The sequence below is a fragment of the Gekko japonicus genome, unplaced genomic scaffold, assembly GCF_001447785.1.
Source record: "Gekko japonicus isolate JY-2015 unplaced genomic scaffold, Gekko_japonicus_V1.1 scaffold1427, whole genome shotgun sequence".
NCBI classification, from domain to species: Eukaryota; Metazoa; Chordata; class Lepidosauria; order Squamata; family Gekkonidae; genus Gekko; species Gekko japonicus.
The window spans coordinates 71,684-97,453 of NW_015168694.1; the positions used below are offsets into that span (position 1 = coordinate 71,684).

Sequence of the window (25,770 nt, forward strand, 5' to 3'; positions counted from 1 at the left end):
TTAACACTGTGATTTCTAGTAGCCACAAGTGTTGGCCAAAAAATAATAATACTGACATTTAAAGTGAATAGTGACCATCAAAATGGAGTTAAATCATTACTAGATGTCATTTCTTCTAAATCTTATTGATAAGAAACTAACAAAATTTATCCTAGTCTTGCCGAAGATTCCTTAGGTAAGGTCTCCTGTTTTTAAACCTTATTGATATCTATCATTACTAATCTCCCACATAAAATTAACCAATTTTGCACAGAAGCTCACCCAAGCTTTTCAGTCTAGAAAAAAGATGGCAAAGAGGAGATATGAGTGGTGGAGCATGAGTAGAGGGAGTTTTTTCTCCTTCTGTCATAATACTAGAGCTCAGGGACAGTAATTAAATTGTTGGAAAATAGGTTCAGAACAGACAAAAGGAAATATTTCTTTATTCCGTGGGTATTTAAACTGTGGAATTCACTGTCAGGGGAGGTACTGATGGCCACAAGCATAGATTTGCTTTAAAAAGGGAGTAAGCAGATTCATGGAGGAGAGACCCATCAATGGCTACTACCCATGGTGACTGAGGGGAACCTCCATCTACAGAGGCAGAAAATCTCTGAATACCAGTTCTGGAAGCAGCATCAGGAAAGGGCCTTGGCCTCTGTGCCTTATTTGGCTGTCCAGGATAACTGGCTGGCTGCTGCATGAAGCAGCAGAATACTGGACTAGACAGACCAGTGGGATCTATTTATTTGTGTTCATATGGGTGTCTTTATGTTTACTCCCATTGGAAGCGGCAGGATCTGCACTGCAAAAATAGCACATGAAAAAGAGTTAAAACAGCCCTTCTCCAGTGTCACTGCTCAGATCAAACTACCATTTTTAGAAGTTTTTATACACACATACACAGCATGGACGGCTTCAAAAGGGAATTAGATAAGCATATGGAGCAGAGGTCCAAATGGCTATTAGCCACAAGGTATAGATAGGGACTCTGGGGCAAGTGATGCTCTGTCATCTTGGTGCTTGGGGGGGTCAACAGTGGGAGGGCTTCTAATGTCCTGGCCCCACTGGTGGACCTCCTGATGGCACCTGGTATTTCTGGCCACTGTGTGATACAGAGTGTTGGACTGGATGGGCCTTTGGCCTGATCCAACATTGGCATCTCTTATGTTCTTATGTTCTTAAAGTAAGAGAAGATCTTAATCATGCATTTTCTTGATCATACCCAGTGGAAATACACTTCACTATACTTTCTTAGTGGGAGATACTGTTGTGAAAATTATACAATGGTTGTAATTTTGAGATCATCCTCGTTACTTTCCACAACTATATCTAATATACAAGAATTAAGATCATTTCTCGACATAACTGATTTGCAACCAAATCCTATTTTCCCATTAATAACTGTTGCAATTTCAAAACCAATCCATTTTCTGTTTCTTTGTGATAATCTTTCAATTTCACTGGTGACCTTAAAAATAATTAATATTTTGTATTAAATATTATATTTGGTTTGTTTCTTCATATTTTAAACCCTATTAAATTCCTGCCAATGAATTTCTAAACGTAGCGCTTGAGTGTGGATTAAAAAATCCTCTTAGTTAGGGCTGTGTACAAACCTGGGAGAATTGCAGAAAAATCTCAGAATCTTTTTTAAAATAAGGGAAACTGGAGGCAATGGGCAAGCAAGGGGGGGGGAGAGATGCCACTGAAGGAAGGAAGAAAGAGGGTGCGTGCAAGTGAGCAAGCAAGTGAGAGGGGGAGATGTGGTGGCATACATGGCAGGCAAGCAAGGGGAGAGAGAGGCAAGAGAGAGAGAGAGGCAAGGGGAAGGAGGACGCAGAGGGTGGACAAGCAAGCAAGGATGGTAGCAATGGAAGGGGCCCTGGAAACCCTTGTCTACTCACTAAATTCCTGTCCAGAGTAGCATCCAGGAAACCTATTTATACTTCACCATAGATTATGGTCACCATAGAGTATTTAGCCAAATGCTAGAGCATACCCTGTGTGATGACAATCTCCAGGTGATGTCATCGTGCAGAGCACATCAGGCACAATGGGGCTCTTCAGGGGTGGGCCTCCTCTGTCAGCCAGCTGGCTGGCAGTGGATTAGGGCCTCTGAGAATAGGGGAACCCCTGCCGCACTGGGGGGATGGCAACCCTACTTTGAATCGTCTTGAGTTCAAGCATCAGAACACTGCTATGTGCACTGGTTTCTGAAAGTATATATCAAACTAAATTAATGAAAAAACTCCATTTACACAGTCCTTCCCACATTACAGGGCATGGACATTTTTTTGCATGATGAGAAAAATACATATAAAGACAACTGTATGCTGTTTGATGGGTCTTTGACTGTAATAAACTGATTGATTGATTGATCATATAAAGACAATTATTTGATGATAGCATCCCTTTCTTAAGTAAAGGGAGTCGTCTGGACACAGTGCAGCCAAAGTGATACACTTTAAAAATACTATTGAAATGACTGGAAGGGCTTGGAGCATGGCTTTGGCTGGGTTGAGCCCCGTTCATCTAACCTTCCTATTTGTGTGAAGCAGTATCTCCTCTTACTTTATGAAAGAGCCACGGCAACTACATTTAGAACATTGGAGAGAATCAACACTTTGGTTTAACCCCCCCCCCCAAAAAAAAACACCCCTGACACTTTCACAAACTATGCTTGCCCTGAAACCTCTTTGCTCCAAGAGCCCCTGCCGAGCTCTAGGCCATGGATCAATTAAAGCAAACTACCACAGCATGTTACACCTTCCGAATTGCCCTTCTGTCTTGAGCTCTCTGTACCAATTTTGTTCCCCAGTACTGTACATCTTGGAGAAGAAATGCTGCATGAACTGTGCCAACCAAAAACAGGTGCACACAGCTTCCTATTTTCTGTGGGGAGCTGGAGTTTGATCATTCAGAATTCCAGGGTAATTACAAATGGTGCCTAATTGCAGAAGTTCTGCGTCTCTGCCAAAAAATTCTAAAGCGTTTCACTGTCCCAGCGGAACAGTGGCATCAATCCAGCATGAAACAAACTTTCCTGATGGGCAAACTTCCTCCCACTGTTTATGAACTATATTCAAGCAGCTGGAGCCTGCTTCATCTCATGCTATACCTCTTGCAATCTTATAGGCAGTTAGGAAAAAGAATGGGCTTCACTTGCCATGTGGAAAGTACAGGTTGCAGTAGGCAGCAAATTACATATTTGTTTCACCATTTGACACGGAAATTAGGCTTCTGTGGTTTTGCTATCTCCTTGACCAAATTTTAGGTTGGAGTAACTTTTCTGAAAAATCTTGCATTATAGATGTTACATTAAAAACCTTGCAGAAAGTTTATGCATATAACATTAAACAGTGTTGCACTTACCTGTAACTGTTGTTCATCTAGTTGTCTCTGTGCAGGCGCACATGGGTACTGCGTACGTGCACAGGACAACCACTGGAAGATTTCTAGTTAGCTTAGTAATAGAGCAGGAGGGGCCCTTCCCAATCGAAGCCATTGAGACCATTTTCCTGCCTAAGAGTCACATACTCCGTGGACGGCCCCCTCCCTCCCTCAGTTCTCTTAGCCAATGCTGTGAGCCAACAAAATTAGAGGTAAGGAGCTCACAGTGGGGAAGGAAGGAGGGATGTGTGCCTGCACAGAGACAACAAGATGAACAACCGTTACAGGTTGCAACACTGTTTTCATCATCATTGTTCTGTGCAGCCCCACATGGGAGACTAGCAAGCTCTCTTACCAGGTAGTGGGGTGAGTGATTTACTGGAATACCGAACGCAGAACTGCTTTCCCCACTGATGTCTTCCTTCTTGTATTAGTGCCCACAGAGTAGTGTCTGACAAAGGTGTCTGCAGATGACCAGGTTGCTGCCTTACAGATGTTCACCATCGGGATGTCTCATCTAAATACAGCGGATGTTGCCTGAGCTCAAGTGGAGTGCACTCGTACATTCAAAGGGCACTGCACTGAAGCCGATTCGTAGGTTCTCTTGATAGCAGAAACTATCCACCTAGAGACCGTCTGTGCTGAAGCAGCTTTCCCCTTAGAGGGGCCAGCAAAACAGAGAAATTATTGTGGACTCCTAAACTCACTAGCTCTCTTTAAATAAAACAGTAGAGCATGTTTTACATCTAAAGTGTGTAGTCGTCTTCCAGCTGCAGACGATGGGAGTGGGGAAAAGGTGGGAAGTGAAATATCCTGGCTCAAGTGGAACTTAGAAACCACTTTCAGTAAAAACAAAATGGACACTAGGTCTTAACACAATTTTATGATCATGTAGCTTTATGAAAGGGTAGTCGGCTCTAAGAGCTGTAATTTCTCCCACTCTCCTGGCGAATGTAATAGTAACTAAGAAGGACACTGTAAAGGAAAGGTTGTCCAGGGAACAGGTAGCCAAAGGCTCAAAGTGGGGTTGTATTAAATGAGTCAGCACCAGTGTGCCCTCTAAGCTGAGTTAGTGTGAGCCAGCTCGGTTTTTGAGCCTCCAGCTCACACATTTTTGTCTTCACTCAGGAAGGATGGCTCCAGAGCAAACTAATTTATGCAGTAGCCAAATTGCTTGCTCACAGCTTAAATGTCAGTAGCTCACAGAGTAGAATTTTTGCTCACAAGACTCCACAGCTTAGAGGGAACATTGGTCAGCACTATAGTGACAGAGACCATTGAGCTACAATGGGCAACCTAGGAGGGTGCCCTTGAGGCCCTTGAGAAATCTCTTTGAAGCTTCCTGTGAAAATATTGATTTCCCCTCTATTGTAACGTGGAAGGCAGAGATTGCTGCTAAATGAACTTTAATAGAGATACTGACAAGCCTGTTTCTTTTAAGGACAGTAAGTACTCCAAAATTAGTTAGTAGGGGAGAAACCTTTGCTTTCCAGACAGCAGGTGAAATGTCTCCACTTGTAAGAGTTGGAGAGCCTAACTGAAGGTCTTTGGGAACTGGCAAGATGCCACTGGTTCAGAGAAGGAGTGTTCTCTGGGATTAGCAGCCTGGCAGTCAGGTGCAGGTTCTCCACCTCTGGGTGTGATGTGCCCTGTATACTGAGTAGATTTGGAATCTGACGTATACGTATAAACCCACCCCTCGATCTGTGTAATAGGACCTGGAACCAAATCTGTCTGGGTCAAAAAGGACTGACTAAGATACAGTGGGTGTTGTCTCTGACTAACTTGGCAACTACCTTCCCTATGAAGGGAAGGGTGGGAATGCGTAAAACAGTGTTTGATTCCAAGTCAGCTGAAAGGCATCCCCTAGGGTGAGTGGATCTAGACCCGCTCTTGAACAGAAAAGAGGGGTCTTGGTGCTCAGCCTTGTGGCAGGTAGGTCTATCATCAGAGAGCCCCACTGAGCAAAGGTGGGGGATATATAACCTAGATGTGTGGACCACTCCTGTGTAGGTTCTCTTAGCCTGCTGAGTAAATCTGCTGTCATGTTTTCAGAGCCAGCAATGTGGACAGCCTGAGGGGAGGTTTGGTTGGCAATTGCCCATTCCCAAATGGCAGTGGCCTCCTGGCATAAAGGGAGGGAAGCAGTCCCCCTTTGCTTGTTAATATAAGACATGGCTGTGGTATTGTCCACCTGAATTTGAACCACCTTCCCACACAGAAGCTCTGTAAACGAGTTAAGGGTCAAATGAATAAGCTCTCAGTTTCAAGAGATTAATATGTAGACTCTTTTTGGCTTCAGACCATGTGTCCCTGATGCACCTATCCCCACATAAACCAGGTGGATGTGGTCTCTCCATCAATCTGACATTATGTCCTTTCAGTTCTAACCGCAGTTCTGGAGGATCTGGCCATTCTCCATAGCCCTCAAGTGGCTGGCAGTATGAATAATGGTGCCCTGGATCTGGAAGTGCCGAAGCTAGGGTGAGGATGGGGATGGAGACATTGCAGCACATTCCAAATGGACATCTTCCTGAGTAGTCAGGTGGCCTGCAAATGGGACTGAGTTGGAGAGTAGCAGTTGGGAGGAGTACGTGGGGTGGTATGCCCACTGACTCTGATGGTAGGTTTCAAAACTAGATCTTTCTAAACTGATCCTTTCAACTTTGAGTGAATTGGATCCACTGAAACCAAGTGCTGGCTCCTGTGGTTTTGACTTAGATTTGTGTTTCTTTGGTGGTGGATCCAAGGAGGATCTGGCTGGGGTTCATTCGGGAGTCCTGGAATATCTTCGGTTTGGGTCCGACTTAGAAACTGATTGTACCAGAGGGGCCGAGAAACAAAGTCAGCAACTGGTTTGGGGGCTGAGAAGCCAGATTTTTCTACCAGGGCAGGGTATAAATATAATAATAAATAAATATAATAAATAAATAAAATATTTCAGCTGCTGGGTTAGTTAAAGCGGATAAGGCTTTCTCTCATAAAGCTGCCTTGAGCTGGAAGGCGTGGCCCACATAAGCCTTCGGGGTGAATTGCTCGCAGATTTTACATGCCACTACGTTATGATTTTCCCCAAGGCAAAAAAGGCAGACAGAATTTTCATCAGTGCAGGTCACCTTCATCAAGTAGATGGAACATTTTTTAAATAAAGACATTTCTCACAGCTTTGAAGAAAGATGGAGCTAACTAAGAATGTTCTTCTCAAGGCGGTAGCAAAGAAAGAATTGAGGGAGGGAGAGGGGGTCCTCCCCAGAGCACATGACCATTAGGTGGAAAAATGGCCTAAATGGCTCTGATTGTGAGGGGCCCCTCCTGCTCTGTTACCAAGCTAACTAGAAATCTTCTGGTGGCTGGCCTATGCATGTGTGCAGTACCCATGTGGGACTGCACATAAGAACAATAACGAAGACCATGTTCTTTAGCACTTGCAGGTTACGTTATCAAAGTACATCTGAGTACCCTATCCATGAAGAAAACATTAGTAGAATAATGACTTTACTACCGGCCCTTGAAATATCGCCCAACCCAACAGGAAAAAACAAAAAAGGATCTGTAATTTCCACTGATGTCAAATGTACTCACAGAAACAAAACACTCTCCCCATGAAACTCTACTGCATCAACACTGGCCAGTTAGACAAGGAACTCGAAATCTCTTCAAAGTAGGTGTGCTTGTTTTTGCACCTGCTGCTTTATTGCTAAAAACACCTCCTCCCAGCATGTGATTTCATTCCCAACTGTCACCCAGGCCATGCATTAAGGAACGGGGGCAGTTTTGCAATGGAAGCTCGCCGCTAATCAATTAGCTAAAGTGGCCCTCTTCAATGGCTACCAGAAACAGGCTTCTCCTGTGGTTATTTACACTATAGTTCTCATTAAGATTGCATTTAGAAGGTACGAGATCATATCCACCTGTTGTTCTTTCTGCTCTGTTGAGCTGGGAAGCTTACCTTACTATTCTCATTCATGTACAGCTGAAAGAATCTGCAACTGAAAAGGTACACACACACATGACTTTCTTTGCTCTTGTCAATTTCACTCACTTGAGTACTTTTCAGACACTACAGTTATGGGCACTGGGAACCTACCAACTGCATGTGAGTGAGCTATATGCTACCTGCAATACTACCAGTACACGTGAGCACCATGCTGTGTGAACAGGGCAACACACATAATTTACATGTGTGCACACTACTGGAACATGTAAATGTGAACCTTGAAAATGCCAGTGGTTGGTTTGCATGTACCAGAGCTGAATACACATAGTAAATATGTGCATTGCCATTGTTAATATAGCATAGTGGCCATGCATATTGGGGGAACGTGCCCGATACATGGCACTGAAACATCTGAAAATGTCTATACTTAGTACTTCTTCTCACTCTCTGCAGCTTCCAATCCAAACAGACCTGTATTGTTCTCAGCCTCTAATATAATGGTACCTCCCAGTGTTCCCTCTCAGCTGAGTTAGTGTGAGCTAGCTCAGTTTTTTAGCCTCCAGCTCATGCATTTTTGTCTTCACTCAGGAAGGATGGCTCCAGACCAAATTGCTTGCTCACAACTTTGATGCCAGTAGCTCACTAAGTAGAATTCTTGCTCACAAAATTCCACAGCTTAGAGGGAGAATTGGCACCTACCCATCTTTTCTCTCCCAGTGCCCCTGTGGAGCTCCCCTCTTTCTGCCATCCTTTCTCCTATACAACCTGAAACTGTAAAGTCCCTCATCAGAAAATCATCATCCTTCAAAATCTTTTTGTCTCTCGGTCCATCCAGCAACTTTCCTTCACTCAAACTTGCTTTCCTGATGAGCATTCTTTCTGAAAGCCGAGTTGGACTTCTGCTTTTTAGATTTTCTCAGTCATATCCATTGCCCAGTATTCTGTTCCCTTCCAGCCATTTCTCAGACTCTGAAGTTCATCCTGTACTGCTCCCCTCTTTCTTGGGTTCTATTTCACTCACCTGGATCTCTCTCAAATTTGGGAACCTATCTAATGTGGATGTCTACTCTAAAACCATTTTGATCACATGAGTCATCTGCTGTTAGGAAGGTTTTCCCCACCCTCCTGCCTCCCCACAGCGTCATAATGCATTTGTTAACCTCATGAGGTTTCCCTGGCTTTTCTCTGTTCTTTCTCAAACTCACTTTTGCTACTAAATTTTTAGAACAAATGGCAGTAAACCCTGGCCCCATAGTGGCCACTTCCTCCTATCAGGGGGCTTTTAAAAAAATCTGCAATTTCATGTTGTTATATCAATATACCATTAGAACATTAAGTGTAACTGGTTCTTTGAATTCCCAGCTTACATTTAAAAACAGCTCTCTAGTCTCTACTGTTGCAGAAACAGAAGGGAAAAGGTGTGTCTCTGCAATGAAAGATGGTAGAGACTTACTTTAACAAATGAAAGCTGGGAACTCAGAACCTTATACATTAATAGTATATTGATAGAACAATATGGAAATGCTGATTTTTTTAAAAAAAATTGGAAAGCCCCCGTAGCTCAGGGGAGGGGGAGGTGACTCCTGCTGGGGGACTGGTACAGAGAAACCACAAGGAAATCTGCTGTGTGGAAGTCCCACTACTGCTGTGCTATACTGACAGCTGTACCAGCAACAGGGAAACCAAATAAGCCTGTTCCTGTGTGGAAAGAACCCTTGTTCCTCAGAGTCTTCAACATTTATGTTTACAAGATCTCTGACACAACTGCCTCCTTTCTCCTGCTTCTGATTTGCTCTATTGACCTCCGCTACTGACCTCAGATATGCAGACAATACCACTCTAATGGCAGAAAGTGAAGAGGACCTAAAGAGCCTCTTGCTCAGAGAAAAAGAGGAGAGCGCAAAAGTGGGCTTGAAGCTCAACATAAAAAAAACTAAGATCATGGCATCCGGCCCCATCATTCCTTGGCAAATAGAAGGGGAAGTCGTGGAAGTAGTGACAGACTTCACGTTCCTGGAATCCCAGATCATCGCAGACTGTGACAGCAGCCATGAAATTAAAAGACGCCTGCTCCTGGGGAGGAAAGCGATGGCGAACCTAAACAGCATGATAAAAAGTAGAGACATCACCCTGCCAGAAAAGTCCGCATGGTCAAAGCAATGGTATTCCCAGTAGTCATGTATGGCTGCGAGAGTTGGACTATAAGGAAGGCCGAGTGCCGAAGAATAGATTCTTTTGAACTATGGTGCTGGAGAAGACTCTTGAGAGTCCCTTGGACTGCAAGAAGATCAAATCAGTCAATCCTAAAAGAAATCAACCCTGACTGTTCCCTGGAAGGCCAGATAATGAAAACGAAGCTCAAATACTTTGGCCACCAAATGAGAAGGGAGCACTCACTGGAGAAGACCCTGATGCTGGGAAAGATTGAAGGTCAAAGAAGACGGGGACGGCAAAGGATGAGATGGTTAGACAGTGTCATAGATGCAACGAACATGAAATTGAGCAAACTTCAGAGGACGGCGGAAGACCGGAAGGCCTGGAGTGATCTGGTCCATGGGGTCGTGAAGAGTCGGACTCGACTGTGCGACTGAACAACAACTGATTCCCTGCCTTGGGCACTTTCTGGATATTGTCTTTGCTAAGACCTTCTGTCTCTGAGCTCTCTGCTGTGGAATGTCCTCTGCTTGATCAGCATCACTTTTCCTTCAAGGCTGCACAGATTCCACAGTAGTCACACTCTTCTTACTGCTCCACCCTCTGCAAGCAGCTATAAATTTAGCACTTTTCAATAATATTCAAATTACATTTGGATCTAGGTCACATAAGTACTTAGGGGGATTGGAGGGCTGGTTGTCTCATGGAAGTTTCATGTTCTCTGAATTTTCAACTTGTTTTTTTAAGTAGTTTTTGGCTCTTTAAACTATAGAGAAAAAATAGGTTAAATAAGGAGGAAATCTGCTACCAATTTCAGTTGATCAGGCCTATGAAGATGAAGAAATGACGATAACTGACGATAACTATTAAAAATTAATGTATCTGATTTAATATTAATTAATGTATGCATATTTGATTATTTATTTTCATGTTTTGGTTGTGGGTTCTGGGTTCATGGAGTTTCATCAGAATAGCTAAGAGAAGATCCTCCAACTCATGGTTACAGGACTGTTCCTATCTTTAGCTTACTAGGATTGTGGGCTTTCAGATATATTTGTAGACAGGCAGCTACTCATAAATAATTAGGTCACATTATTTTGACCTGGTAAATTCTTTGGCTTTGTATTTCAGTTTAGACAGAGTTGGTTAAACTCCAATATTAGAAGCTAATATTCCACAAGGAGATTTGCCCACCATCCTGGAGACCAGTTTCTAATTCTATAACAGGACAATTGAAGCAAATCTCCGTGCTGAAACTGTGGAGCAACTGCGGTCACATTTATCACAGAGAATGAGAGATGTTTATGTATTAGGTAAGCTGACTCCTTTTATCGGGCTATTCTCCATGAAACAGGAGGCATTTTTTTTCAAGTTACACACACCCTTTCTCTAAAGTATATCTGCATCCCACCCAAGGAATCAGGGTGATTAGGAGATCCAGTGTGCAGGTATATTGCCTTTCACATTATTTGCTACATGATCCATTAACTGAAGATGCCATGGATTGAACCTGGGACCTTCCACAGAATATATACTTCTACCTGAAGGACCACATCCTCCCATGCAAACCTACTAAATTTCTAAGGTCATCTTCAGAAGCCCTGCTTTGGGTGCCCTCACCTCCTGAGATTAGGCAGGTGACAATCCAAGGGTGTGCCTTCTTTTTAAAAAAAATATTCTTTTTTATTAATTTTTCCATTATACACAATAATATTTCGCTTATACAGATTTCCTTCAAAGTAAAGAATCTTCCCACAGTCAAGCTTATAGTACCAAATTAAGACATACAAGTAATATTTTTTACCCATTTGTACAATTTTGTCCAAGTCTTCTCGAAACATTTTTCGTCCTTCCCTTTTAAAGCTAATGTTAATTTATTCATTTCAACCATATTTAGCAATTTATCTATTATTTCTCCTCTTTCCGGGATTTTTTCAAATTTCCAATATTTCGCGTAACTAATCCTAGCGGCAGTCACACAATGTATCACAATTATTTTCTCAGTCTTTTCGAATTCTTTAGGGATCATATTCAATAAAAACAATTCTGGCTTCATCGGAATAGCAATTAAAGTGATATCTTGTAATATTTTATGTATCATTGACCAAAAAGCTTGTGCCTTACCACAAGTCCACCACATGTGAAAGTATGAGCCCAAGGGTGTGCCTTCTTGAATGAGGCACACAATCTATGGACATGTCTCCCCAGGGATATCCATCTGTCTCCTTCTGTCACTGTTTTCCACCAGCAAGTGAAGATTATTTTTGTTTCACCTGGAGTTCCCTCAATGATCCCTCCTTCCTACCCTATGTTTTAATTACTGTTTTATGAGCTTTTAATATGTATTTTAGTTTTGGTTTTACTTATTATTATTAGTTGATTTCATGATATGTTCTTGTAATGTTTTCCTGATTGGGCAGAAAGGTGGCATACATATTTTGTAGATAAATAAAATAATAAGAAACCTGCTGAAATCAATTGAGATTTAATTCCAAATAAAAGATGAGGGTGTTGGCATTCTTTGTTGCAAAAGCTTATATTTTTCCCTCCAGAAACCTAAGCCTGTTCTGTAAAAGACATTTTCCTATTCTGTTGCTCTGGTAAGACGCTTTTTAAAGCGGGCACAAGATATAGCAACTTTAATTTCACACCTTCCCGCTTCTGTTGCTTTGGATCCTTCCACGAAGTGTTTTCCCCCCTTCCCAAAACAAAACCAGGAAGCTAAAAGGATTACTGCTATATTAATGTGAGATGTTGCTTAATTGGAAGCAGTGCCTCTGAAGTTTCTCCCCTCAGGCAATCTGGGGCAATTTCAAGTCAAATCTTTATCTGAAAAGTAGAAGGGAAATGGTTCTAGGCAAAATTTAATCAGAGTTCTCTGAAAGTAGACTTCGAATTTCTCATTTGTATTTGTGCTTGTTCCTTTGTCTCCTGATGGGATCGCCAATTGAGCCATGCAGGGATTCTGACTTCGGGGAACAATTCACAGCATTGTTTCCTGCAGGCTTTGCCAGGCACCTTTCAATACTTATTTTCTTCTCTCCAAAAGCCCTAAGGATTTCATACATTTGGCTCTGAGGGGGGAAAAAAGAGCCAGAAAAGCTGTTTTCTCCTTAGTGTTATTGTCTGTCAAGGTCTCATGTTGCTCTGCCAGTCTTTTAGTAACTGAAACCTGTGGAGTTCAGTATGACCTAAAGACTGCTTCACACATTACAGAGAAAGAACAAAGCCCCATGCTTCCACTGTAATGTGATCCTGCCTATACAATTTTAAAGGGCATTCACTTGTCTCTAAGCATTCAGAGAACTGCTGCCAGTGAGTGGTGCTATTGGCTGAGCTTTTCTGGTAGTGCTGAACCCAGTACTTTTTTTTGTTTTTGTTTTTAAAATGTCAGTATGCATATATAAGATTGTGCCAATTTCCACCATTCCCCTCCCTCTGCAGATCCCCACTAGACTTTTCCTGAGGGTCCACTATCAGTTTCTCTGGTGGAGTGGGACAGCCCTACACACAAGGATCAGGACTTTGGACAGCCCCCAATTAAGGTGCCTATAGTTCTCATTGGTACTGTCACAAAAAAGCCCTGGCTGAAGTCAAATACCCTCCCAAATTTCCCACCTATTTTTGCAGGATGTAAACAAAGGCAAAGCATCAGTCCCAATTTCTGGGAATGGCAATTTCACTTTCTACTGTAGCTGGTGATTTTATTTTTTTCTCCTTCTCACAAGAGGTCAGAATGAGACAGAAAGCATCACTTTCTCTCTGATAGGACTACTGATGGTGCCATTTAGCCAGTACAAATTGCCCAGGTGACGTCTGAAATCATATCAGAATGAGAGGAACTATGACTTCTTGCCCTTACTCTAACATCTTGTGGGTAAATAAAAACACACCTGAACAGGTGGGGGTGACAGTGAACAATAAAAGAAGGAGAACATAAGAAGAGTCCTGCTAGATCAGACCAATGGTTCACCTAGTCCAGCATCCTGTCTCACACAGTGGCCAACCAGTTCCTCTGGACGGCCAACAACTGGGCATAGAGGCCAAGGTCTTCCTCTGATGTTGCCTTGTGGCTCTGGGATTCAGGGGATTAGTGCCTCTGAATGTGGAGTTCCCCACTCAGTCACCATGGCTAGTAGCCATTGATAGACTTACCCTCCATGAATCTATCTAAACCCTTTTTAAGGCTATTTATTCCTGTGAATCATCATGATATCCTCTGGCAGCGAATTCCACATTTTAATCACTCTGTATGCAGTAGTAAAGTAGTAGGTGTTCTTTTGTGACATTTTTTGCACCCTCCAACTCTCTGTCCAGGTTTTGAGCCCCAAAAGTTCATTAAAATCCTCTCAAGAGGAACAGAACTTCCAAGACTGACATTTCTATCTGTTTTTGCATACAAGTATGCTCTTCAGATATTCTAGAAAAGACATGGCAAAATATTTATCTGCCTGCATTTTTGTTGTAACATTTAAAGTATCCTTAAATCAGTTTCATCGGCATAGACTTTGGTTTGCAATGAAACTCTATTGATGTTATAGAATCGGTGCCACTACACTACATCAGCACTAATGGCATTAAAGCAACTCTGATCATTGTGCCAGTGCTTTATGACTTGCAAGTTGAATACTAAATGTTTAAGAAGATTAGTATGTTTAAGAAGACACACACACAACTGAATGTACATATAACTAAAGAGAATGACATGGGCCCTATACATGTCAAACTGTATGCGTGTTACAGCTCAGTATACTTTAGATCATGCCCTACATTTATTTACAATTTGTATCTACTCTTTGATATTTGGACACAAGTATATATCCATCTTTACTTTAAAAAGCTGCATACATAGATATACAGCTATAGATGCACACAAAGGTTGCTATTTTTGATGCAAATGTGAGTAAGAATGTCATCTGCCTGCACTCTTTTCCTGCTATGAAAAGGAAATCTAAAAAATCCTTCAGCCAAACTGCCTGATTCAGGAAAAGAACTTCTGCTGATGGATGAAACAGACTCAAGGCAAGGAAGCGATTAAGCATATTCTTTAAAAAATGCTTTCTGCAGCAATTAGTTATTTGAGCCAAAGGAAGGAATAAATACTCTTAACGAGAGAGGAAAATGTCTTATATCTTTTACAGGGAAATGAAAATAAGATAGCATTAGAGATTGGAGAAAGAAGCGGGAAAAAGAAAGAAAAAATCAATCTCTGATAAATCAATCACATATGCAGTCCTGGAGGCACACAGCAATTGAAACTGGTTACAGCCACTTCTCTTTCTCTCTTCCTCAAAGGCATCAAAAAGTCATGCAATTAAAGACTATACCATCAAATTGCCAGCAGCCCAAGGGCAGGAATTAACATGCATACAATGGAAACCAGCAACATCCAGACATACACCACAGTATATGGAGGCCAAAATGTTAGGCCAAGACATCAGGTACTGAATTACGTACACTGAAGCTATAGCCTTGCACACAAATCTATCTATATTTAAATTACCTTTGATGTAAACTTAGATCTACTTCACATGGCTACTGAGCTATCATTTTGGCTCAACGTGCTGTGTGAAGATCTCATCAATGGCCCAAGCTGTGATTGGGTGCACTATAGCAAACTGTATGATAAGGCACAACCTATTCAGCGTTAGCATATGGTAATCTTGACTAAATTAAAATGAATCCAGAAGTAGTGGGTCCCCCACCTTTGAGATTTTGTGTGGCTTTGCAGACCTTGGATCAGAATTCTATTGGAGAAAATGATCACAGTCCTGAAGTTCCAGTTAATTCCTAAGTAAGCTGTTCTTGATTGGAACTGGAACAGGCCCTTATTGGATGATGGAGAGATTATACCACCAAACAGAATGGATTCTAGCCATATTCTATGCAAGTGGAAGACATTTCCACCAGTGAAAATGGAAGGTGCTTTTTTCCTGGTTCCTCCTCCCAATACAGATTCTCACTTCACACCCTATTTCACTTGAACCAGCCTTCAGTGGTGCAATAGATTTCACTGGGGGGAGGGGCATGAAAGTTTACTTTCATGAGTGCCATTGCATTCACACTAGATAGGATCCAACTCTGTGGTCTGTACCTACAGTACAGGGAGCTTAAGCTTAGTGCTGCTCTGCCCCAGAATCACCTGCATTTGGTTTTAAGAAGTACTGTGATTAGCCAGAGGAAAGGTAAACAGAAATACTGTTTTAAGTGACTACAAGCTAGACATTGGGGGGGGGGGAGAATTGAGAAAGCTTCACCCTTTGCTAGATAGTTCAGACAGAGAGCTAATATCCACTTTATGTTAATGATATGGCACCATCTGCCTAGGGTTGCCATTCCCCAGTTGGGGGCGGGGAATTACCCAGTTTTGTGGCCTCCTTCCTGCTGCTGGCCAGTTGGCCAGTGGGAGAAAATTCCTCCCCCAACAGCAATGTTGTGTGACGTGGAAGTGACATAGGCATGTCAGTGATGTTGGGGGTGACACTCTGGTTTGGGGGCAAAACTCTATAATTAGAGGGTAATTTTACTATAGTTTTGCCCAAAAATCAGAGTGTTGGCCCCATCAACGTGCCTACATCACTTCTGGGTGACATAGGCATGTCAGTGATGTTGGGGGTGACACTCTGGTTTGGGGGCAAAACTCTATAATTTGAGGGTCATTTTACTATAGTTTTGCCCAAAAATGTGCCTACATCACTTCTGGGTGACATAGGCACGGCACATGACATCACTTCTGGTGATGTTGGCATGTCGGGGGCAATGCTTCCATCTCCCAGAATGTCCCTCGATCCCCCCACCAGCATCTCCAATGGACCTGGCAACCTGACATCTATCAGAGGGTCAGGATCCATAGTTATAGGTTCCCAACCTTATTGATCCTGCACTCCCTTTTGGAATGTTAAGACAAGGCAGTAGATACTACCACAAAATGGCTATGATGGCAACAGGACCAATCACAAAGAGTCTGAAGGTTCCACAAAGGAAACATAGCTCGCTAGACTGGTGTGATGCTAGAGCTGTTGTGGCAGAGTGGCAAGCAAACATATGCCCCAAATGAAGACCCACAAAACCAAACTATGAGCTCACCTGCCTTACCCTTTAAGTTGCAGCTATTGCTGGGACTTGGTGGGCAATGTCTAAAGTTTGGCTCCTCCCCCACAATCTCATCATCTCAACTGCATCATATCAGCTTTCACATCATCTTTAGTACATCTCAAAGTCAGCAGGAGAAATAGTGTGGGGTAAGGGTGGATGACTGAGTGGCTCACAAGAGAAAGAGGGACAGAGAAGGGGCAAGGAGAGAAGGTGGAAGGTAAACAAACTGAAAAAGGAGAGAATGTGAAAGGTAAACAAACTGAAAAAGGGAGCCTAAACAGAGCAAAGAATGATGCAGAAGATGGGAACATGAAAAGGGATAATGGAGGTGTGTGTAAGAAATCAGGAAGCAAAGAGGCAGGTAGTCCCCAGAAAACATATTACCAGGCACCATGGAATGTACAGCTTGCCATGTCGGGGACTGTTCAACATTCCAATGATTAAAAAGAAGAATGAAGGAGTTTCTTGTACAGAAAATATGGGTACAAAACAGCACAAACTGAGATAACCAAGGAGTTTGTATAAAGGAGAAATTAAAAATGGCAGCTTGTATCCAACTATATGTTCCAAAGGGCACTTAAGGACAAGTTTTCTTTAAAAGAGGACATAATTTATGTGGATTCTGCCCTCCCATGGCAAACTACCCCCCAACTCTGCCCTGACCCTGTTCCTGAAAGATCACTGAGTTCCAAGAATAGAATTCAGAAAGGCTCAATGTGAAGCCACGGGAGGGGGAACTGGCAGAAATTGCTGGCTCCTTTTATAATAAACTTAGCCCATGGAACTGCATGGTTGGATACAGGCTGATGAGAATCAGGGTTTATTAATGTGCATGAACATTTACAAGAAAATACATACCATTTTCTTTGTGGACAAAGGCTCCCTGAGGAGATTCTGGGATACCTTTCCAGATTGTGATTGGTTTTGGATAACCAGGATCCATAGTTCTCATATCTTCACTATATCTCCAGTACCTAATACAAAAAGAAGCAAAAATCTGCATGTATCAATACCTACTGTGCAAAGTAAAGATTGTGAAAAAGAATGAAGCACTGTCTAGACAGATGAAATTAGGTAACAGATAGTTTATCTGCTTGCTGATTGGGCAGCTGTTTCCAGTAAGCACGAAAAGATAAAAGATTTGTCTAGTCTGAGAACCAAATCAACAACCAGCTTATTCATAATCAGAATAACTCTGTTGCCTAAGGCTTCTGCACAGCAGTATTGTTTTGGTCAAAAATTTAATCACAGACAAGCCAATAAGTTCTGAGTTAAGGTTCCTGATCCAGTCTTAACTTTTCTCCTATGTATGCATCACAGAAGTCTTTTGTTACAGTCATGCAATGTACGTTAAATAATTCAAGATGTTGAATATTGTACGTAGGACTCTAGTTACGAAGAAATATTTCAGTTAAAAAAAATCACGAACACAAAAGCTCAAAGTAACTAACTATGACACCCTGAGCAAAATTACATTCTTCTATGCCCATTGACTTCAATGCACTTAGAAAGGCGTAACTCTGCTAAAGAGTCAGTTTGGTGTAGTGGTTAGGAGCACAGACTGGGATAACTGGGTTTGATTCCCCACTCCTCCACATGCAGCTGCTGCTGTGACCTTGGGTCAATTACAAGTTCTTTCAGAGCTGTTCTCTTATGAGCAGTTCTTGAAAGAGATCTCTCAGCCCCACCTACCTCACAGGGTGTCTGTTGTGGCGTGGGGTGGGGATGGGAGAGGAGGGGAGATTGTAAGCTGCTCTGAGACTTTTTTAGGTACTGAAGGGTGGGGTATAAATCCAATCTCTTCTCTTCTTAAGGGATGGCAATGTGAGTATACTAGGTATGGATAATCTTCAGTGTGGATGATCAAGTAGAAACACAGCAGAAACAAACTGTGAGATGTTTGAAAGGTGAAGAATCCATAGGTGAATTTGTGGGTTTTATATCATCTTCCACGGATATTACTTATCTTTGATTTGTTCTTCAGTTTTCGCCTTAGGCAAAGACCAACTTGAGGTCATTCAAAGACCTGAGTAACAAGGATTTGAACACTGAAGTAACACTATTTCTTTTTCTTTCTTTCAACAGTATGGTTGAAAGCAACCTTATATGATACTGGTGAGGGGAGTGAAACCCTGTCCTCGCCTCCTTTCTGTTTTCTGTTCCTTGAAGTGTTTTCCTCCAGCTTCTATTCTGATACCGGAACTGAACTGGAAGAAAAATGCTTAAAGCAACTAAGGACGCTTGAGCAACTGCTGCTTCAGTTCATGACTGGTCCACCACTGGCAAGTCAGGGAGCCAATTAACTGAAAGCCATTTGGCTGTCTGCAATTTCTTCTCACCTTATCTGTTGGACCAGGCTGCTTACAGCCTCCAGAGCAGGACTCCCAGCTCACGCGAGATCAGCTGGGAGTCAGCTTCTGATCTCCTGCTGGGAAAATGTTTTTACTGTGTGCTCACCAAAGCATTTGGGGGAGGAGGGATCAGGAATAGATTCCAGAGATCATCTGGGTCAGCCCTTTTGGTCTCCCAGACTTGCTGAGATGCAGCAAATGGTGAGTATAACCAGAAGCCCAGCTGGTTCCCCTTCTCTTCTTCCTAACCCAGTTTACTCCTTTCTCCCCACCTGAAACAGGTAGTTTGGGCTGAGGAAAACAGCAGCTATCTGCTCCTGTCCTCATAGGGTTGCCAACCTCCAGGTTGGAGGCTGGAGATCCCCCACCATTATTACTGATCTCCAGTTGATAAAAGATCAGTTCACTGGAAGAAAATGGCCGTTTTGGAGGTTGGACTCTGTGGCATTATGTCCCAAACCTTGCCCTCCTCAGGCTCCACTCCCCAAAATCTCCAGGTGTCCCCCAACCTGGACCTGGCAACCCTATATCCTCAGCAGCCCAATATGTCAGCTTTGGGCAGGGGAAAGAAGCAATCCATTTTTTCCTACCAACTGAGAGTTTGAGCTGAGACGAGGACCAGATCCCCCTCCAACCACAATAATTTGGAGGGGTGGAGAAGCAGATCACTATTTCCTCCCAAATTCTCAGTTTAAGGAGGAAAGAAGCAGATTGCTTCTCTTCCGCTCTCCCCCACCTGTTAGCGTGGACTGCAGAGATCAGAAGCAGATGGCTCCTCTTCTCCTGCAGCCCAAATTGTCAGCCCATTTTGTTAGTTTTGGGTGCGGGAGGGGGGAGCTTCTTTCCTCTCCATCCAGGACTGACACACGGGCTGAGAGAATAGGAGCAACCTGCTCTCATTCTTTGCCACTCAAGATAATTTGGGGAGAGGGGGAAGCACTCTGCTAAATCCACTGAAGTCTTTGGGCTTAGAAAGGTGTAACTCTCTTTAGGAAGGCATTACTAATTTCCCAGAAGGCGTCTCACCTGAAGATTTGCCTCTGTCATGCTGACCAACAAATGTTAACATGCAGATTCAAGACATTTTATAACATTTTATTCAATATAATTTACATACTGCAGAGCTTACTTAAAATGTATTATTCTTCAGAACAATTTTAGGCAGCAGCAATAAGTAGCAGAGGATAGCAGCCTTCTAATATCCAGCTGATACACTTTTCATTTCCCTGTCTGACCTGCCTCAGTAAGAAGCAGGGCTATTTTGGGGCAGGAACGCACAGGAACGGAGTTCCGGCTGGCTCCCGAGTTGGCCACGCCCAGCAGGAACTCATTAGCATAATAGGTCACACCCAACATCAGAAACTCATTAGGATTGGCTACATTAGGGGTGTGTGGCCTAACATGCAAAAAAGTTCCTGCTACAAAAAAAGGCCCTGGGTTTTGACAACAAACAAGGTAAACAGAATAAGAAGCAAAAGGTGGGTGTGGCTGGATGACCACTAGGCTTACCAAGTGCCGGCGGGGGATCCGCATGTCTTTACAGGATCCCTGCCGTGGGATGGCGACACGCGTTGCACCCGCCGTCGCCAGGGTGTGACGTTACGCGTCGCTCTGGCAACGGGACCCCAAACAGCCCCGTTGCCAGAGTGACGCGTAGTGTCACATCCTGGCGACGGCAGTGCAATGCGTATCGCCATCCCCGTGGCAGGGATCCTGAAAAGACATGTGGATCCCCCGCCGGCACTTGGTAAGCCTAATGACCACACTTCTGATAACATGGGGGTGTGGCCTAATATGCTAATGAGGTGCTGTCAGGGGTGTGGCCTAATAGGCTAATGTGTTTCTGCTGTTGGGTGTGGCCTATTATGCTAATGAGTTCCTGCTGGGCTTTTTCTACAAAAAAAGCCCTGGTAAGAAGATTTGTGAAACCTGGAGTAAGAAATACAGGAGCACACAGCCTGGTATTCCTTGACATCAGTTGTCAGCTGTGAGAAGTGAGATATGGTGAAAGGGGACCAAAACCCACATAATGATGTAAAAATAGGGGTACAGAAGATTGCCACTTAAGAGCAAAGACAGAAGCAGCCTGAATTTAATTACTCTTTATTATTTTATGTGAGCCACCTTGAGGATCTTTCAGGAAGGAGAAAAGCAGCATGGTGGTTATATTGTCAGACTAGGATTTGGAAGACTTAGGTTTGAAGCTCCCCTCTGGCATGGAAGTTTGCTGGGTGACCTTAGGCTAATCACACTTATTTATTTCCTTTGATTTTTATCCCGCCCTTCCCGCTGAGGCGGGCTCAGGGCGGCTTACAACCTATTTGTAATACAATAAAACTCACAGTATTTAAAAACATAAAGCAGTTAAAGCCATCACGATTTCAAAGTTCTAGTAGTACAGGTACTTTCAAAGTGCTAGTAGTACAGTACTTTCACCCTAACCTACCTCTCAGGGTGGTTGTGAGGATAAAATGGAGAATGTTGTAAGCTGCTTTGGGTCCCCATTGGGGAGCAAAGGCAAGGTATAAATGAAATACTAAATAAATAAATATTGAAAGCAATGTTCCCCTAAGCAAATTTACACCCTCATAAATCCATTTAAGATAATGGGATTAGAAGGGTATAACTCAGTTTAGGATGACAGTCAAAATTAAGCAGAATATGAGAAACAGCTCAGAAACAAGATTAAGAAACACCTTTGCCTGAAGCTTTTCCCTGTACATATCCGAGGAATTGGTTAATTGCATGAATCCCATTCATTTTCTCAGGGTTCATTCAGAAAAATACATAAGGATTGTTCCCAGTATAAAAGTCAGCACAGATTTATTCAAGATGATCATGAGTCTTCTACTTTATACTACTTCATCATCATTTATGTCTACTTCCTCACTGTGGCAAACCAGGAATACAGTGTTTTTTCCTCATATTTTCTTAAATTTTCCTCTTTTGACATAACCTCTTGTCTCTCTCTCCTTCATGACTGCCAACCTCATAGCTACTGAAGGAATAACAGTGGGTTGTCCCCAATTCAGGAGGAAAAAACTGTAATAGGCTTAGCGTGCAATTAAAACCAGCAGGAGAATTCAACTCTAATGTTACATTAGAAGGGGGGAAAGGTGATATAAACAATATGTACTGAGATGCTTAGTGGGATATGGGCTTATTCCCACTGGTGGTCAATATCCTATAATAGCTCAATTATCTCAGCAAGACTCGCACTCTTCGATCTTCTCCTTCCATACTGTATTGCATTTCTGTCTTGCTGAGTCTCATTATCTTGTTATGGCTCTAAGTAGCAAGTTCTCCATCAACAGAAGTTTCCTTTGGTAGTTGTGTTACAGCTAACAGCATTTTTAGGAACATCTTAACTTGATGAAGCTACCTATGGAAAGAAATCTTTTCCACAATGTCTGTTAAACTCAAGTCTATCAAAAACAGAAGTCATGAAGGCACACACATACAGAAACACACGTGCACACACAGAGAGAGACAGGGACAAAGAATATCTACTGTCAAAATGGTCCCCCAAGAACATGCAAGCTGAAAACTGTGACTGAAGAGGAAACTTAAAATGACAATTCCTCTCATCTTTGGGAAGCAAATTATAGGGCAGGTTTTGTTCACAGTAGAAACTGATTGTTTGCAAGATGCTCGAAGGGAAACATAAGTTTCAGCTGTCAAGATGCTGCCTGCTTCCTCTCCTGATGAATGGTACAGAGGTAGGAAGAAAGCCTCCATTTGTAAAATTGGGTTGAGACACTCCCTCTTTATCACACAAGTTCTGGATCAGAAATGAAAAAATAATTAGACACTCTTCTGGAAGAAGGGCAAGCCACATGACCCATGCAAACAGAATAATTGAGGGATGTGAGCAAGGGTATAAAACACCCAGAAGACCTTCATTACCAGAGGTGACAAACAAACAAAGCTGTCTGAATTCAAACTTGCTTGTGTCAGTGCAGATCATGGGGAACTATTTACACACTTGAGGCCTTTGGATGACAAAGAAATAAAGAGATTGCAACAGAAAGGTGGGGAGATGGCAGAGAAGCTCAATGACGTTTTTTTGCTTCTGTGTTCACTGTGGAAAGTGTGGGGCATTTACCCATGCCACAGCCCCTATTTAAAGGAAGGGAGTCTGAAGAACTGCCAAACTGAGGAGACCAGATATGAAGTTCTAGACCTACTGGGGAAATTAAAAATTGGTAAGTCTCCAGTTCCTGATGGCATATACCAGGGAGTTCTTATGGAGCTCAGATGTGAGATAGTTGATCTACTAAACTGTGTGTGTAACCTATGACTAAATTCAGCTGCTGTACCAGAGGACTGTAGAGTAGCAAATGTTACACAAATGTTACACCAATTGTTACAGAAGGGAACCAAGGCATTACAGGCCAGTCAGCTTAACATCTGTTCCAAGCAAATTAGTAGAAACCATAATCAAAGACAGAATTGTTAGGCACACAGAGGGACAAAGCCTGCTTAGGGAAAATCAGCATGACTTCTGCAAAGGGAAGTCCTGCCTCACCAACCTTTTGGAGTTCTTTGAGAAAGTGAATAAGTATGTAGACAATGGTGACCCAGCAGACATCATATACCTGGACTCAAAAGGCTTTTGACAAGGTACTTCACCAATAGCCACAGGAATAATCAGCTTTAAGAGGTGATTAGATAGATTCATGGAAGATATGTCTATCAAGCTCATAAGCTATGAGCTACAGTGACTGAGGGGAACGTCCACATTCAGAAGCATTAGCTCTGAATGCCAGAGCCAGGAGGCAACTAGGTGCATTTGGCTGTATTTGAGCCAAAGAAATAACTGGAAAATACCTTATTGGTATTTATTGGCTATTCTTTCAGCTGGATACAGAGGGGGGTGTATTATTGGCTATCAAGTATAGCCAATCCCAGATAATCCTGAAAAGAAATACAGAATTATCCAGGAAAACAGGATAGCCACAGTTAAATGGTGTTTAAAGAGAGTGCACTCCCTTTAAATGCCATTCTGGGTGAAGCTGCAGCTTCACAAAAATATTAAAAGGGACTGTGAAACCTTTAAATGCCTTCAGCTTCATTATAGACTACGGGGACCATTGCAGTCAATGATCCCCATAGGCTATAATGGGGAATCTACAGGGGGTATGCAGTGGTCTTGGGGGATTCTGTTTTTTTAGGTGCAGGCACCAAATTTTCAGTGTAGCAGAACCAGTGCATGTACAGAGTGTCCAGAAGAACCAATGCCACTGTGGCAATGCCAGCTCAACAAATCCAAGCAAGGGGGGGTTCCAAGCCCAACACAGCCAGTGCATGTACAGAGTGCCGAGCACTACCAGTGCAATGTACTTGTGCCCAGCAAAACCTGGTGCCTTCCCTTAAATGCTTTCTTTTTTCTCCATTTAAAACAATGGAGTGCACTGGTTCTGCTGGGCACTATGTACATGTGCTAGCTGTGTTGGGCTTGCAACCCCCCTTGCTTGGATTTGTTGAGCTGGCATTGCCACAATGGCACTGGCTCTGCTGGGTACTCTGTACATGCACTGTCTGTGCTGTGCTTGCACTCCCCCATGCTTGGATCCATTGAATTGGCATTGCCACAGTGGCACTGGTTCTGCTGGCAAGTCTGCACATGTATTGGTTCTGTGAGCACTCTGTATATGCATTGGTTCCACTGGGCTTGGAAAACCCCCACCACACACCTTCAGTTTCTACTGAATAGACTCTCTGGTTTGACATTAGTCCTTTTTCTTTGCTGTTTTCCCCCCTAACATTGAAAATAATGGAGGATGGGGGCCCCTTCTTTGGGGGCCTATAAAATTGTACCCCTGCTCCAATCTTTTTGAAATGTGGGGGTCTTTTGAGAAGAGGCACCAGAAGATACAATGAAATCTTGGTGCCTCAATCTCAAAAAACCCCTTGGTACACCCAGATAGATTCCTGTGCTGTCTTGGCTGGCTGCCACAGAGACCACACACTGGAAGCTTATAAACACAGTCCAGAATCAAGGTCAGTCAGAGCCAAAAGAAAGAGCCAGAAAGTCAATTCAAGGTTGCAAGGACAAGGAGCGGCTGCTACACAAATGCAGGAGCAGATCTGAGTGAGCAAAGTTGCTGCAGCATTGAATCAGGTGCACTGAGTGCTTTTGAGCAAGTCCTTCCTTCTCTGGGGTTGAGTCTGCAAAGGCTTACAGCTCTTCCTCTGCCTCTGCAGGAGCTGAAGTCTAGCACTCCTTCTTTGCTCCTGCACAGTCAGCCTCTGGCATGCCCTACATCTGGGGCACTCAGGAGAACTAGGCAAGGAATCTGGCCTTGGGGTGTCTGCAACTGGGGGTGCTGGGCCAGGCTCAGGATCGGCCTCTCCTTCTGGCTGCACCTCCTGTGCAGCTGCTGGGGACTCTTCCTCCTCAGGTATAGTTGAGGGTTCTTCTTCTGGGCTGACTCCAGAGGAGGCTGGGCTGCTCCCTGCCTCTTCCTCATCTGAGTAGTCAGCCTCAGCAGACCAAGTACCCACGACACTTCCCCATTGACTATAATGTTCCCATAGGTTATAATGAAGCCAGAAAAAAATGGGATTTTCAAAACAAACAAACAAACAAAAACCATGAATCCAAATACTATAGTGGTATAGGAATTTGAGGGGGTTTTTTGGGAATCCTGATTTTTTTTGGATCCAGTATATCCAAATCCATAAAAATCTGATTTTTGTGTGCACACCACTAGAGGCAACATCAGGGGAAGGCCTTGGGTTCTATGCCCTGTTGTTGGCTCTCCAGAGGAACTGGTTGTCCACTGTGAGAGACAGGATGTTGGACTAGATGGACCACTGGTCTAATCCAGCAGGGCTCTTCCTGTATTAAGAACTTGG

General features: G+C 43.1%; 1 protein-coding gene across 1 annotated transcript in view; it reads right to left on the bottom strand.

The window, feature by feature from the left end:
* Nucleotides 1–25,770, bottom strand: part of MMP16 (matrix metallopeptidase 16) — a 274,400-nt gene that overhangs the window by 361 nt on the left and 248,269 nt on the right. Inside the window, exon 9 of the mRNA XM_015415474.1 lies at nt 17,417–17,532. Within this exon, the coding sequence (XP_015270960.1) occupies nt 17,417–17,532 (116 nt within the window). The remainder of the gene's footprint in view (nt 1–17,416; nt 17,533–25,770) is intronic.